General features: G+C 40.5%; 1 protein-coding gene across 2 annotated transcripts in view; it reads left to right on the top strand.

Annotated features, from left to right (window-relative positions):
* PTPRJ (protein tyrosine phosphatase receptor type J) overlaps positions 1 to 13,495 on the top strand; it is a 140,406-nt gene that overhangs the window by 122,372 nt on the left and 4,539 nt on the right. For both annotated transcript variants that reach the window (XM_039869356.1, XM_039869357.1), the window contains exons 15-23: positions 913 to 1,000; positions 2,811 to 2,852; positions 3,372 to 3,380; positions 3,487 to 3,574; positions 5,230 to 5,320; positions 7,178 to 7,251; positions 7,357 to 7,491; positions 9,796 to 9,915; positions 12,258 to 12,418. In XM_039869356.1, the coding sequence (XP_039725290.1) occupies positions 913 to 1,000; positions 2,811 to 2,852; positions 3,372 to 3,380; positions 3,487 to 3,574; positions 5,230 to 5,320; positions 7,178 to 7,251; positions 7,357 to 7,491; positions 9,796 to 9,915; positions 12,258 to 12,418 (808 nt within the window). The remainder of the gene's footprint in view (positions 1 to 912; positions 1,001 to 2,810; positions 2,853 to 3,371; positions 3,381 to 3,486; positions 3,575 to 5,229; positions 5,321 to 7,177; positions 7,252 to 7,356; positions 7,492 to 9,795; positions 9,916 to 12,257; positions 12,419 to 13,495) is intronic.

The following is a 13,495-nucleotide window of genomic DNA, read 5'->3' on the forward strand; positions in this document are numbered from 1 at the left end:
CTTCCTCTTCTGAGGTCCCCAATGTCTCTTGACCCACCCCCACTTCCTCCTCGGAATGCCAGCTGCATTTCTGTCTGCACACTGATTGGTCCTTTTTTCTCAGTGCAGTCATTTTTGCGTCCCGTGCCAGACCCACGATGTGGCTGTTAGTGCATAGAACCCTTGTGGGAGCACAGAAATCGTCTTGTCCAAATCCTTTTAGAAATGAGGCCATGAAGGCCCAGAGAGAGGCAGTGGCTTACCTGGGGTTTCACTGTCGCTTAGAGGCAGGTCTAACATTCTTGGAATCCTAGTCGAGTACTGCTCTCCTTTATCATACAGAACGGCAGGATGTAGGAGCTTCAAGGACCCCAGGCAGGTACATTACTTACCTCAGACCAGGGACACATTGACTAACTAACTGGCTTGTTAGTGTGTCTGGTTTTCACACTCGGAAGTCGTTGGCTGCAGAAAAGAATTCCTGCCCTAGAAGCCAAGTCTGGGGAATCCCCACCCGCTTCCCCAATAAACAGATGGTTTTTATGTCACCTGAGCATGGTGCTTAGGTGCTTCTGCTCATATGTGGGTATTAATCTCAAAGGGTCAGAGGTGGCAGGAACCATGTGGAGCATGGCTCCTTAAATTTGCAGTTGAGGAAGCTGAGACCTGGAGAGGAGCTGTGACTTTCACAGAGCCTCCGGTTAGTGGTGGACTGCGGACAAGTAACCCGGCTCCTAAATGCCTAGTTTTAGGTCCAAAGGTACTTAACTGTGTGTGCGTGTGTGTGTGTATGTGTGTGTGTATGTATGTGAGAGGGAGTGGGAGAGAGTCTGTGCACATGACACATACACAGCCCACTCCCTCTGGTTCGAGGACTCTTCCGGTTGGTGAACACCTACCTCTTCATGTGCCTCCCATTTGTATTGTTCCCAGGTGTCATCTGTGGAGCAGTTTTTGGATGTATCTTTGGTGCCATGGTTATTGTGGCTGTTGGAGGCTTCATCTTCTGGAGAAAGAAAAGGTGACTCTTGCTTACATTAATAATAATACCCTGCTTTTTTTAAAGAAGCTTTTTATGATGGAAAATTTCAGACATTTACACAATCGGAAGGAATAAGGAAACGGGCCCCCATTTCCCCATCACCCACACAGTCTTCACCATCTGGCTGGTCTTATTTCATCTCGACCGCCGAGCTGGAGGATTTTAAAGCAGATCCCAGCTCTGACATCAGGTCATGGGTGAGCAGGGCAGGGTGCTTTCACACAGTGGGTTCTGGTTCACAAATCAGTTTCTCTGTTAAGATATTTCCGTTTAGAGTTAGCTGAGTTTAAACACACGGTTCCTCTCTGACTAGCTGTTAGAGACCTTAGCGTTAACGTTCTCATCTGCGCTATGGGGATAATAGCAGTGCCTAAGTCAGGACACTGAAGAACATTAAATAAAGCTCTTCGCAGTGTCTTGTGCCTCGAATGCTATGATTATGTCATCTGTAAAACTACTGTTTGAAGTAGTTAAATAGTGAAAATAGCAACTCTGTTTTGAGTGCTTACTGTGTGCCTGGATTTGTGCTTTGTGTTTTCTCACTCTTGGAGCTCTGCGAGGCAGGCCTTACAAGCCCTGTTGCAAGAAAGAAGCTGAGTGTGGGAAGAGGGGAAATGAACTTGAACCCAGTCTTTGCTCTTTATTGCATGCCCTCTTGCCTCACTGTATGGTGTGTGAAGCCTGTGTATCAGCTGGGAATCATTTGTGGCATCAGGTCCTGCCAGCCAAGGAATTTTCATCCCGGCTCTGGGTTTCTAATGCCACTATGCTTGATTCTTCTGCCACCACCTCGCCCTGTCCAGTTGATAGGAAGTGCTCGGTGTCAGCTTTTTGGATTTGATTCTGATTTTTGTTTTTGCAACAGAAAAGTCAAAAACAGCTTTATTGTTTCCTGTTAAAATAAAGAAATACATGCAATGGCAAAACGAAAAGCACCAAACCAGAAAAGAAGAGCGAAGAAAATAGATAATCCATAATCGCAGCACCCACACAAAACTTCCTGTAACACTGATGTGATTACAGCTCACACACAAATACATACACACACACACACACACAAACAAGTGGAATCATATTATACATATTATTTTCTAGCCTGCTTTATTAAGATGCACAGACAGCTTCATGTCTTTTTCATTTTAAGTGGCTACGGAGTATTCAACTGTATGGATATTATTTAACCAATTTTCTAATGTTTTCTCTTTTGCCACAGTTACTTATCCTTGTGCCTAAATCTTTGGGCTCATTTATGATTGTTTCCTTAGGCTAATTTCCAAGCTGGTCAGTTGCTGGGTCAGTAGGTGGGCATGTTTTCAGTTTCGATACTTATGCCAAATTGCCTTTCAGAATTTTTTTTTTTTTTTAAATACCAATGTGAGATTTAGCCAACAATGCAGGAGAGTAGCAGATGTCTCTCCACCTTGCTACACTGGATATGGTTTCTCATCCCATTAACTTATTAGAAAACCTTTCTCCAAAGCAGAGTAGGAAATAATGAGCCTCACTTTACAATAAGGTAATGCTGTGCATATATATATATATTTACCCAAGAAAATTCCTAGAAGCCACTTCAGTAAGATTCTTCTATACTTTTAGATGGTTCAAAAGAGAGTAACTCCGGAGATTATCATCAGCCATTGCTGCTTAGACCATTAAGCTTAATATTAGTGAGTAGGATTTAGTGCTATATATGAGCTGATGCCCAGGAAGAAGGCATTTTGTTGACACGTGAAAGGAGCAAAGCACGGAATTAACCATTTTTGTCTATTTTTTTTTTCTTTTAAAACAGGAAAGATGCAAAGAACAATGACGTGTCCTTTTCTCAAATTAAGTAAGTGTCTAGAGTTATGGGCTTTATTTTAAGACATTTAATCCATCTGTTCAGTGACTATCTAGAGAATATTTTGATGGAACTTTCTTTCATTTTTCCTGATTGACGCATTTGGCCACGATCATCCAGAAGTTCTTGCTAGCTTTGTTGTTCTACAAGGAATCTGTGTTTATTAGTCGCTTGCCGCTAGCTTCCTGCTGTGGCAGGTGCAACTATACTTGCAATATTCTACCAATAAATATATATTGTGTGATTTAAAGAAAAAGATTATCCAGATCTAGGTTGTCAAAATCCAAAGTCACAAAGCCAGTCAGTTACATCACAGGTTCTAGAAGTTGGATTTCCCAATGCGTATTTTAGAGTTTTGTAAATAACATTACACCAACTCCTCCCTCAACTTTCCCCCAAGTTATGTTATACTTTTTCTTCTTTTGGAAGGATGTTTACTATCATCTCCAGAAGCATGATTGAGTCATTTTTTCTAATTTGTTTTCTTTTCTTTCCCTTTTTATGATGAAGACCTAAAAAGTGAGTAAGCTCTGCTTTTTTTTTTTTATAACTTGTATTTTACTATTTTGAGTGTGAACTTTATCAAATATAAAGAAAATCCTAATACATGGCTTTGTTTTCTTAGATCCAAGTTGATCAGAGTGGAGAATTTTGAAGCCTATTTTAAGAAACAGCGAGCTGACTCCAACTGTGGGTTTGCAGAAGAATATGAAGTACGTGGTAGTAGATATTATGTTTTCATTGCTTTGTGTTTCTCTTGAAAGTTGGAAAACTGGCCATTTTTGTTTTAAGGTGAAGCTCTGGGTAGGAGCTTTGTGTGTCCTATGGGGTTACACTGTTGCCGTGTTGGCTCTGAGCACTTAGTTGGACTTTCGATCCTAGTGGGTTACATGTTTAATCTTGTTCATACCGGAAGATTCTGCAGAAATGTATAGGAACTGGGAATTAAGTTAAAGGGCTATTAAATAGAGTAATTGGGAAGCTGGAAAGACACTTCGAGGTATCCGCAGGGCTAAGCTCCCTCCAAAGCCCCTAGTGAGAGAATCCTTTCTTGCCTTTCCCAAATTCTGGTGGCTCCAGAGGTTCCCTGGCTTAGGGCTACATCACCCTAGTCTCTGCCTGTTTTTTCCTCTTCCTCCCTGTGTCTGTGAGGACACCACTATTGGATTTAGGCCCACCTGATAATCCAGGATGATCACATCTTCAGAGTCTTAATTAGTTATATCTGCAAAGCCCCTTTTCACAAATCAGGTCATGTCACAGGTTAGGACGTGGACATGTCTTTTTTGGGGCCACCATTCAACCTAACACACAACTCAAAGCTCGACCGTCACCTCTGTGTGGTTTTCTCTGATGGCATTAGGAAGACTTGAATTCTGTGTCCTCATGCCTGTTTCACCTGTGCCATGGTGCTTGTTACCAATATTCACATTTACTTAATTCTGCCTTGTTGTAACGTTAGTTTTTTCTGTCTACACCTCTGTCCCGGGTCATAAGCTCCTCAAAGGCAAGGGTCGTCTTTTTTCTTTTAACCTTTGCATTCGTTTCCGAGGGATGCCATAACAAGGTACCATAAACTGGTGGCTTAAAACAACAGGAAATAATTCTCTCACAGTTCTGGAGGCCAGAAGTCCAAAATCAGGGTGTCAGGCAGGGCTGTGCTCCCTCTGGTCCCCCCATGGTCCCACTTTGCTTCATCCAGCTTCTGGGAGCTTGACTCGTGGCAGCAAAACTCCAATGCAGTCTTCATCTTCGCATGGCCATCTGCCCTTGTGTGTCTGCCTCTGTGTCTCTTCTCTTATAAAAAGGCATCAGTTGTAGTGGGTTAAGGGCCTGCCCTGCTCCAGTATGAACTCATCTTGATTATATCTGCAAAGACTATGGCCCCCCAAAAGACAGATAGGTTGAAGTTCTAAATTTCAGTACCTGTGAATGCAATCTTATTTGGAACTATGATTTAACCCATAACATCTTCGTATTCCCCCTTGAAAAAAAGTTGTATCAAGGTACAATTGCAAATAATAAATTGAATATATTTCTTTCTCCAGTTGTATTGAGATAAATGACATACATCGCTGTATAATTTAAGGCATATAGCACGATAGTATTTTGCGAAATGAATACCTCAGTTGGTTCTGCTAACATCCATCCTCTCATCTAGAGATAATAAAAAGAAAAGAAGGAAAAAAATAGAAAAAAATTTAGAACTCTTAGAATTTACTTCCTTAACAACTTTCCTGTATATCATATAGGACTATTATGTTAGCCGTAGTATCATGTTGCAGTCCCACTTTATTCGGTCATACTTTTTGCTCAGTTTCAGTAACATCTGAATACTAAATGAACAACTCTTTTGTTTTATTTTCAGGATCTGAAGCTTGTTGGAATTAGTCTGCCTAAATATGCAGCTGAACTGGCTGAGAATAGAGGAAAGAATCGCTATAATAATGTTCTGCCCTGTAAGTTGTTTTTCCCACACCATCTTCCCTTTTTTGTCACTGGTCTCTGCAGTGGTAACAGTAGAGGAGAGGGAGTCAAGGTACTAACTAGCCACTTCTACAGCCATTCATTAGTCCCCTCCCGTGTGCCAAGCACTTATTTTAGCAGGTTCTGTTGAATTCATTCTTCATGACAACCTTATGAAATAGGGAAAACGAGGCACAGAGTGGCTAAGTGACTTGTCACGGATAGTCATGGCAGGACCAGGCTTGGACCAGGCCTGTCAGTTTCATTCAGGGACAAGGCCAGAACATGTGCCCTTCACCCCTCTGTCACTCAGCCCCTTTATTTCAGTTAATGCAGTTACAGAAAGAAGGGGCAGGAGGAAGACAGGCAGGTAGTGACACTTTCTGCTCGTTCAGACACGTCTCTGGTGGACTGAGTACATTCCACAGCTAAATATGAATTATATTCGAATTCACTCCTGTGTTTGAGAATTAACAATGTCTGCAGTCTAACCTACAGGCATCACTTGATTAAAATGAGAATTATTTATTACAGCATCCATCGAGACGAAATGTAAACCCTCCTCCATAGAAAGTTCTTTGTTAGTTTCTCTTTTGGGTGGTTATTTGGGTACAGAAAGAGGTTATCAGTGGATCGCAACTATGTTTTGATTTAGACAAAATTTATAAGGCTCTACTGATAATTTTTACACCAGAACATTTAGAAACATTGTCTTTTTTATTTGAAGTTGATTTTTCTTTTATGGCCTAAAATGTTAACTTCTGTTTAGATTCGAGGTTTTCTAGCTCCTGGTTCTTTCTCTTTATTTTCCACCCTTGTATTGACAGTGGACATTGACCCCTGTTCTGTGGACATTGACCCCTGTTCTGTAGACATTGACCCCTATTCTGAGAGAAATGCCCTTCTGGGGTTAACTCAGGATGCTTGGCCTGTTCTCGTGACTGTGGGGAGTTTCAGATCCAGGGGTCAGGTCTTGTTTTTATTGGAGGAGTTTAGGCTGAAACTCATGTTGGTAACTGGGTTTAGAATTGTTACGTATTTCATCCAGGGGAGGGCGAGAGACTCTACAGTCAGACAGAGAAGCATAGGTGGTGTTGCTTATAGCTCAGCCTGACATTCGAATCTAAGGATATTATTTCATTTCTCAAACACAAGCTTGAGTATGTGTTTTCGAGATGACAATTTTTAGAAAACACGAGAATTTTGTATTTTAGATCCTCTCATTCATAGTAGTCTTATATAGTCGTTTTTTTCTTGAATTTGGTACTGTTATTTTATGGCAACTTTTTTTTTTTTTTTTTTTAATGAGAATAGAGAAAATGTGAAAAGGTTAACCCGGGTATCTACCCTATCATGGTAGAAAGGGCACTAGATTTGAATTCTGACTGCCATTCACTGGATGTAAGTGCTGGGGGAAGTCACTTAATCTCCTGGACCCTCAGTTTCCTGATCTGTAAAATGGGCATAAAAGCTTGTAGGTTAGTCTTGAGGAATAAGTAAAATTGCTTAGGGCATTCCCTGGCAAGGCTTACACCCAAGGATGCCGACAGTGGGTTTGTTTCGTCTGAGAAGGTGGTGTGGTGTGGTTGAGAGCTGGGGCCCTGTTGCCAGACTGCCTGAGTTCTCTCCCTGACTGTCACTCGCTAGCTCTGCCAGATGATCACGTAACTTCTCTGTGCCACGGTCATGTAGAGTGACTGTGAGGATTAAATGTGTGTGAAATGCCAACCTCTGCACCGTCAACATGGCAGAAGCCCGTGTTGACATTCTGTAGTTCTTTTTCTCTCTTGTATGCAACTCTCCTCAAACATTTGCTTCTAAAGAGGACCTTTTTTCTTTTAATGCCACAGATGATATTTCTCGTGTCAAACTTTCAGTCCAGACCCATTCAACGGATGACTACATCAATGCCAACTACATGCCTGTAAGTGGAGAGGCGTATTCATGGCTCTGGCTTGTTGGGATGGAGTCTTCAGAGTTCCTCTTTCTGTTTCTTTGACATTGAGTATGCGTTGCTTGCCATTTTCAGGGCTACCATTCCAAGAGAGATTTTATTGCCACACAAGGACCTTTACCCAACACTTTGAAAGATTTTTGGCGTATGGTTTGGGAGAAAAATGTATACGCCATTGTTATGTTGACCAAATGTGTTGAACAGGGAAGGGTGAGTATCTTTTAAAAAAACTATTAAATTCATTCATTCATTTTTGCTGTGGTGGAAGGGTATCTTAAAAACTACTTGTCTATAATAAAAATAAAATATTCCTCCAAACATTAGCACCTCTATTCTTAGAAACTTGTTTTCTGTCTTTTTCTCCTCTAAGTGAAAAGTTAAAACAAATCTTAAAAACCATCTGTTTTATCATTACCTTCTTTTGTGGATAAATATCTGTTTATGAAGTCGCTGCTGCTGGGGTTGGTTAAAGCAGGAGTTGGGTTAGTGTGTGGAAAATCTGAGCCTGGAGCAAGGCGCTGCTGCTCATTACGAATGTGAATGGGTCCAAGCCCACCGTGTCTCTAAGCAACCAGCTTCTTCATCCGTAATATGGAGCACTTGGCCAACTCGATGATTTTCAAACTTGTTTGTTAACACTGGAACCCTTTCTTTACTCAAAATCTCAGACTTATCCTCAGACAATCTCAGCAGTCTCCTCTCCCCTGGGATGGCCTGGAATTTTCCAGCCACTTTCATTAAAGATAAGATTTCCTCTAGTAATAAAATCCCATGTTTCCATAAACGGATCTGAGGAGAATTGGAAAACACATGCTAAATTCAGAAATTCTGTGCCCGAGGAATAGGATGCGATGTTGCTCTGTGAATTTTTTTTACGTAGGTTTTTCTTCAAAGATTAGGGTAGGACTCGCGTCCCTTAGCCAGTGGTTCCCAAACTTTAACATGCATCAGAATCACCTGGGGGTATTTGTCATTCAGAGTCTGTGGTGGGACCTGACAATTCCCAGGAGTTGCTGCTTCTACAGCTCCAGGGTGCACATTTTGAGTAGCACTGTCCTTGGTGATCATGGAAACCTGTCAAGTGTCATTCCTTTTAATGTTTTTTTATTTCACTTTAATTTACCACATGTGTTTCCAGCCCCAAGTATGTGTAAGGTCTCGTGTAGGGGCTAAGGATTGGGGAGGGAAAAGTAACAAAGAACAGTAAGAGGTGTTTCCCTTCTTCACGCTTCTTGGGGTACTGAGGGTAGAGCTCTGCACCCCCTTCTTGAATTGGGACAACAGGCCATTAATGCAAATGAAAGAACCTTGTTTATGAATGCAAATAAACTTTATGGTGCTGTGCTTTTCAGCCCAGGGCCTCGCACTTGGAACGATCTCATAAATATCTGTTAGACAAACAAAAATGATGTAGTTACACTAACAAAGAACATGAAGATGAATTTCGATGGGCCCTTGTTCATCTTAAGTCAGGAGAGAAGTGGATGATACCGACTTGGGTGATAGGGGAAGAGAGCCAGTGTATTTTCTGCCCCAGACACCCCATATATGTTTCTTTCCTATAACAACCCTGTGAGGTGTTATTATTTTGTAGATAGGGAAACTGAGGCTCAGAGAGTTTAAGAACTTGCCCACAAAGTAGCGACGAAAGCCCAGCTGGTTGAGACTGAGCTGGACATCAGCTCCATGTCCGTATGTGTCCAAATCTTGTGCTCTTTTCTTGGAGCAGTGGTTCAAAACTGGGATCTTTTAAAAAATGTGGATCCCCAGCCTGTGTCAGAATGAAAGTAAAACAAACCAGGTGAATCAGATAACCAACCAGGTTTGGGAACCACCTGCAGTAGAGCATACCTTGGAAGGGTGAGTGTGTGTGTGTGTGTGTGGTGTGTGTGTGTTTTAAGTCATTCGTCAAATGGTAATGCTGATATTCTCAGAGAGCAGTTGTTTCATGAATTTTATTTCTGTTCTCATCTTCCCTGTGACTTTATAAAAATGAAAGACCCCAAAAGCATTTAATTTGATCCTCTTTATTGGTGTCTGTATTTGTGTTGAAGTTAGCATGTATCCAAGTATTGAGGAAAGTACTCATTTCTTCTAGCCACGCAGTATGGGCCATTCATTGAGGTTTAGTTCAGGGAGCAGTTGTGCAGAAGCTGCTTTGGGACCACAGGGAGCTGGGTGGGACTGTGTCCCATGTGAAGGAACAGCTGCTACTCAGCATTAAATCAATTTTCATGCAAAAATGGGGCTCAGTGTTGGCCAGATCTTCTGGTTTTTCAAGAGAAGCTAGAAATCTGGATTTTTATGAAAACCTCCTAATTTTAAAAGAGTTGGTAACAATTGTAAATTTAAAAAAAAAAAAAACCCTACAATTTTAAGCGTCAAACAGAACCCAACTGAAGGCCTGATTCACTGTGTGATGCCAGTCATCCATATCTGGTCTCTCGCTTGAGGATTTAGTGATAGCAGACAACATGATCTGAGTCTTTGTATAAAAATGCAATTTCATTCTAGACCAAATGTGAGGAATACTGGCCTTCCAAGCAGGCTCAGGACTATGGGGACATAACTGTGACAATGACATCAGAAATTGTTCTTCCTGAATGGACCATCAGAGACTTTACAGTGAAAAATGTAAGTAAGAGGTCAAAATGATTAGGTCTCATATAAAAAATTACCATGTACTAATTTTGGGTGGTGATCCTTTTCAGGTTGATATTAACCAGTATTTTTTTCATGCATCAGAAAAATACTTCTGCTTTCTCCTTTACAGAATAAAACAATTCATATTTATATATACTCTTAGGCAACTCTTTAGCTTTACTTTCTTAAGGAGAATAAGTTATTCTGGAATAAAGTGAACTGAAAGAGCTTGGCTCAGCATCTGTAGCTTCTTCTCTTCCACTTCCAGGTGACTTGCTCAGAGAGGTTTTGTTACGAACCAAGGCCCTTTTGGATTATTTGGTTAGAAGTATGACATCAGGAGTTGCCATTATTAGCCTTTGGGAGCAGTTTGTGATAACAGTTTCACTAATAGAATGCCAGGACATATACACATGGCTTTCCTTGCCCCCAAAAGTTATGAAAACAAATCCAGTTAAATAAACGCTGGTTTATGTGTCCTTTTTTTTTTTTTTTTTTTACCATTTAAAAGTGTTTAAAAGTAGAAGCAGTGTCAGGAAGGGACACTGTTATCTTTTGATGGGCGTGTCAATTGGTATAACCCTTTGCAGTTCATATCAAGGGTGTAAGAAAAATGTCCCTTCCCCTTTGACATGGTGATTCCATGTTTGAGAATCTGTCCCCCCAAAATAATCTGAAATGTAGGAGAAGGTTTATTATTCATAAAGATGAATCTCAGTAGCATCATTTTGAAAATGGAGGGATTTGGGAAATATGGAAATATCCAGCTTTTGGAGAATTCTTTATAATGTCTTATTTCTATAGATTTTGCCCATTTTAAATGAACTGGCTTATCTTTGGTTGCCTTCACCACTTGGCGTTCACCAGTGTGGAATTGTCCACATCATTTAAAAAAATTACTGTTACTATTTTTTTTTTTTTTTTTGATTAACTAAACTCCGGACTTTATTTGGATTTCACGTTTTTTCACCATTTTCTTGTTCCAAGATCCAATCCAGGATACCACATGACATTTAGTAAAAAGTTACTTTTTAATTATCGAAAATGCATGAATATAGTTTCCATTTTATTTAATTATTGAAATTTGAAGATCGAATTGGCTTTATTAAGCAATTCATGAATGGAGCAGCAACCCTTCTTGCAACTAGAAGGATGCTCCTATAGTTTCCATTTTAAAAGTGGGAACATAACAGAGCTAAACATTTCTTCTGTCATCCCTAACCCGGGCCTCTTTGTCCTGTCACAGAGATAATACTGAAAAGTCTGACTTTGCCCTCTCTTATCTCTCATGGCTGGCTTCTTTCTTTGGATGGATACTTTTCGTTAAATTTGTGAACGTTACTTTTGCGTGTGATGAGACTTCACAATACTCTCTCTCCTCTCTCTGCCTTTTTTTCTTTGTGTTTTCACATTTCGAATAATATGAATGCACTGCTTTTATAATGTATGTGTATTTAAAAAATAAATAAGCTTCGAAGAGTAGCTGTCATCAAGGAGATGGAAATGCCTGCAGTCCAGATGTAGGTATACATGGGGAAGGGCAGCACCCGGCTGTGGGCATACTGAGCACAGTTCAATCAGAGACAGGAATGGCCCATCCTGGGCGGAGTTGTGATAATGAAAGGTCGATGGTAGGAACCAGTCTGTGTAATAACTAACTCTGTTAAAACAAGGTCCACTTTCTATTGTCTGTCTGATGTTGAAATAGATGTTTTTTGGGGATCCTTTCGCAGAGGCCCACATTTCTAAATATTTACTTGGTGCTTGCTAGTTGCCTATCACTTTATTAGAGTCTCTGGAAGACATTAGAATTACGAGGCAGTTCTTGCCCCAAAGGCACTGGTTATCCTGGTTGTATTTGTGTGAATCTGTTTGTGGTCAGTGACATTCCCAGGTGGGCTCCGGGATGGGTTTTATGAAACTCTGAGGAGGTGGAAGTGTAGGAATGTGGGCACACTATTGGCAGGAAACTGGTGGCGAAAGGAAGAGGTCTGAACTCAAAATCAGAGGATGAGGGACTTCTACATCCGGGCTCTGTGTTGGGGAAGTTGCTTTCTTGGAACATTTACTCCCTTATCTTTCAAGAAGGGTAATAAACCCTCCTGCTTGGGCATGTTACGAAGATTTGCTGAGCACATCGAAGTCCATGCAAGCACTTTCTTAGCTGTTGCACCAAAGTAAAATTCTAATTTTTACCTATAACCACTTCTGTTTAGCTGCCTTTTAGCTGTCCCACGCAGTTCAGCGTTCAGGTACTGCTCGATTTTACTCTGCTTTCTGGTGTTGTTAGGCAGCCTTTCTCTTTGGATCTAACCTCTTTTCTTGGCTTTTAGAACCAGACTAGTGAGAGTCACCCTCTGCGACAGTTCCACTTCACCTCCTGGCCTGACCACGGCGTTCCCGACACCACTGACCTGCTCATCAACTTCCGGTATCTTGTTCGTGACTACATGAAGCAGAGTCCTCCCGAATCGCCAGTTCTGGTGCATTGCAGGTAGGCAGGTGGTGCTCCATGTGTGACAGATTTCAAATGCAATTATAAATGTGGACACTTTTGAAAAGCAAGATGTAAGACCGAATGCAGTAGGCACTCACAAATTCAAGAAAGTTTGACTAAGGGACCATGGACATACTCTCTAAGCCCTGAGACAGGGATTGGCAAACTGTGTTGGCTTGGGGACCAGATCTGGTAATTGCCTGTATTTTTCTTTGTAAACCATACTTCTCATTTATAATATTGTCTTATAAAATATTTCAACCTTACAAAAATACAGAGATTTACAACAATTTAATAAGGTATAGCATGAGGCCATATACATTCCTTTTTGTTAATAATATGTTACAGATATGAAGTCTCTACTTGCCAGTCTCCAGTGCTCCTTCTTATGTAGGTGAACGTGGTCCTGAAAGTCAATCTGCGTTATTCCCTTGCCTGCTTTTATATTTTATTACATATATATATACCTCTATAGTTTTATATAGCTTTAAACTTTTACCAGATTTTATCACATGTACATCATTCTTCAACCTGCTTTCTTCATTCAGCATGTTGGTTTTTTTATTTAACAACGTTGAAACAGATAGTTATATTCGTTTTACTTATTTAAAATATTTTTGACATACAAAAACTGTATATAAATTAATATATACAGCTTAATGAGTCTGGGGATAAGTATCTACCCATGAAACCACCACCACAATATATTTGGCAGCCTATTTTTATAAATAAAGTTTTATTGGAACACAGCCATGCCCATTCGTTTACATATTATTTATAGTTAATTTCTTGTTGCAGTGGCAGAAAGACCATTTGTCCTGCAAAGCTGAAGACATTTACTGTCTGGCCCTTTGCTGAAAAAGTTTGCTGCCCCCTTGTCTAGAACAATGACATTAGCTTTAAAGCTAAAGGAATTAATTTAGACAAAAGAAAGGAGGGCTTTGTCGTCCTATGGGAAATGAATTTGAAATCTTGCCATCCTAGCTTATGATGGCGACTTGAATGAGACAGGTTCAAGAAGCTCTAGCAAGGTATTTTATTTGTGACACTTGACTCCAAAGGAACTTTAGGAGT

This window comes from Pteropus medius, unplaced genomic scaffold (assembly GCF_902729225.1).
Source record: "Pteropus medius unplaced genomic scaffold, Ma_sr-lr_union100, whole genome shotgun sequence".
Lineage (NCBI taxonomy): Eukaryota > Metazoa > Chordata > Mammalia > Chiroptera > Pteropodidae > Pteropus > Pteropus medius.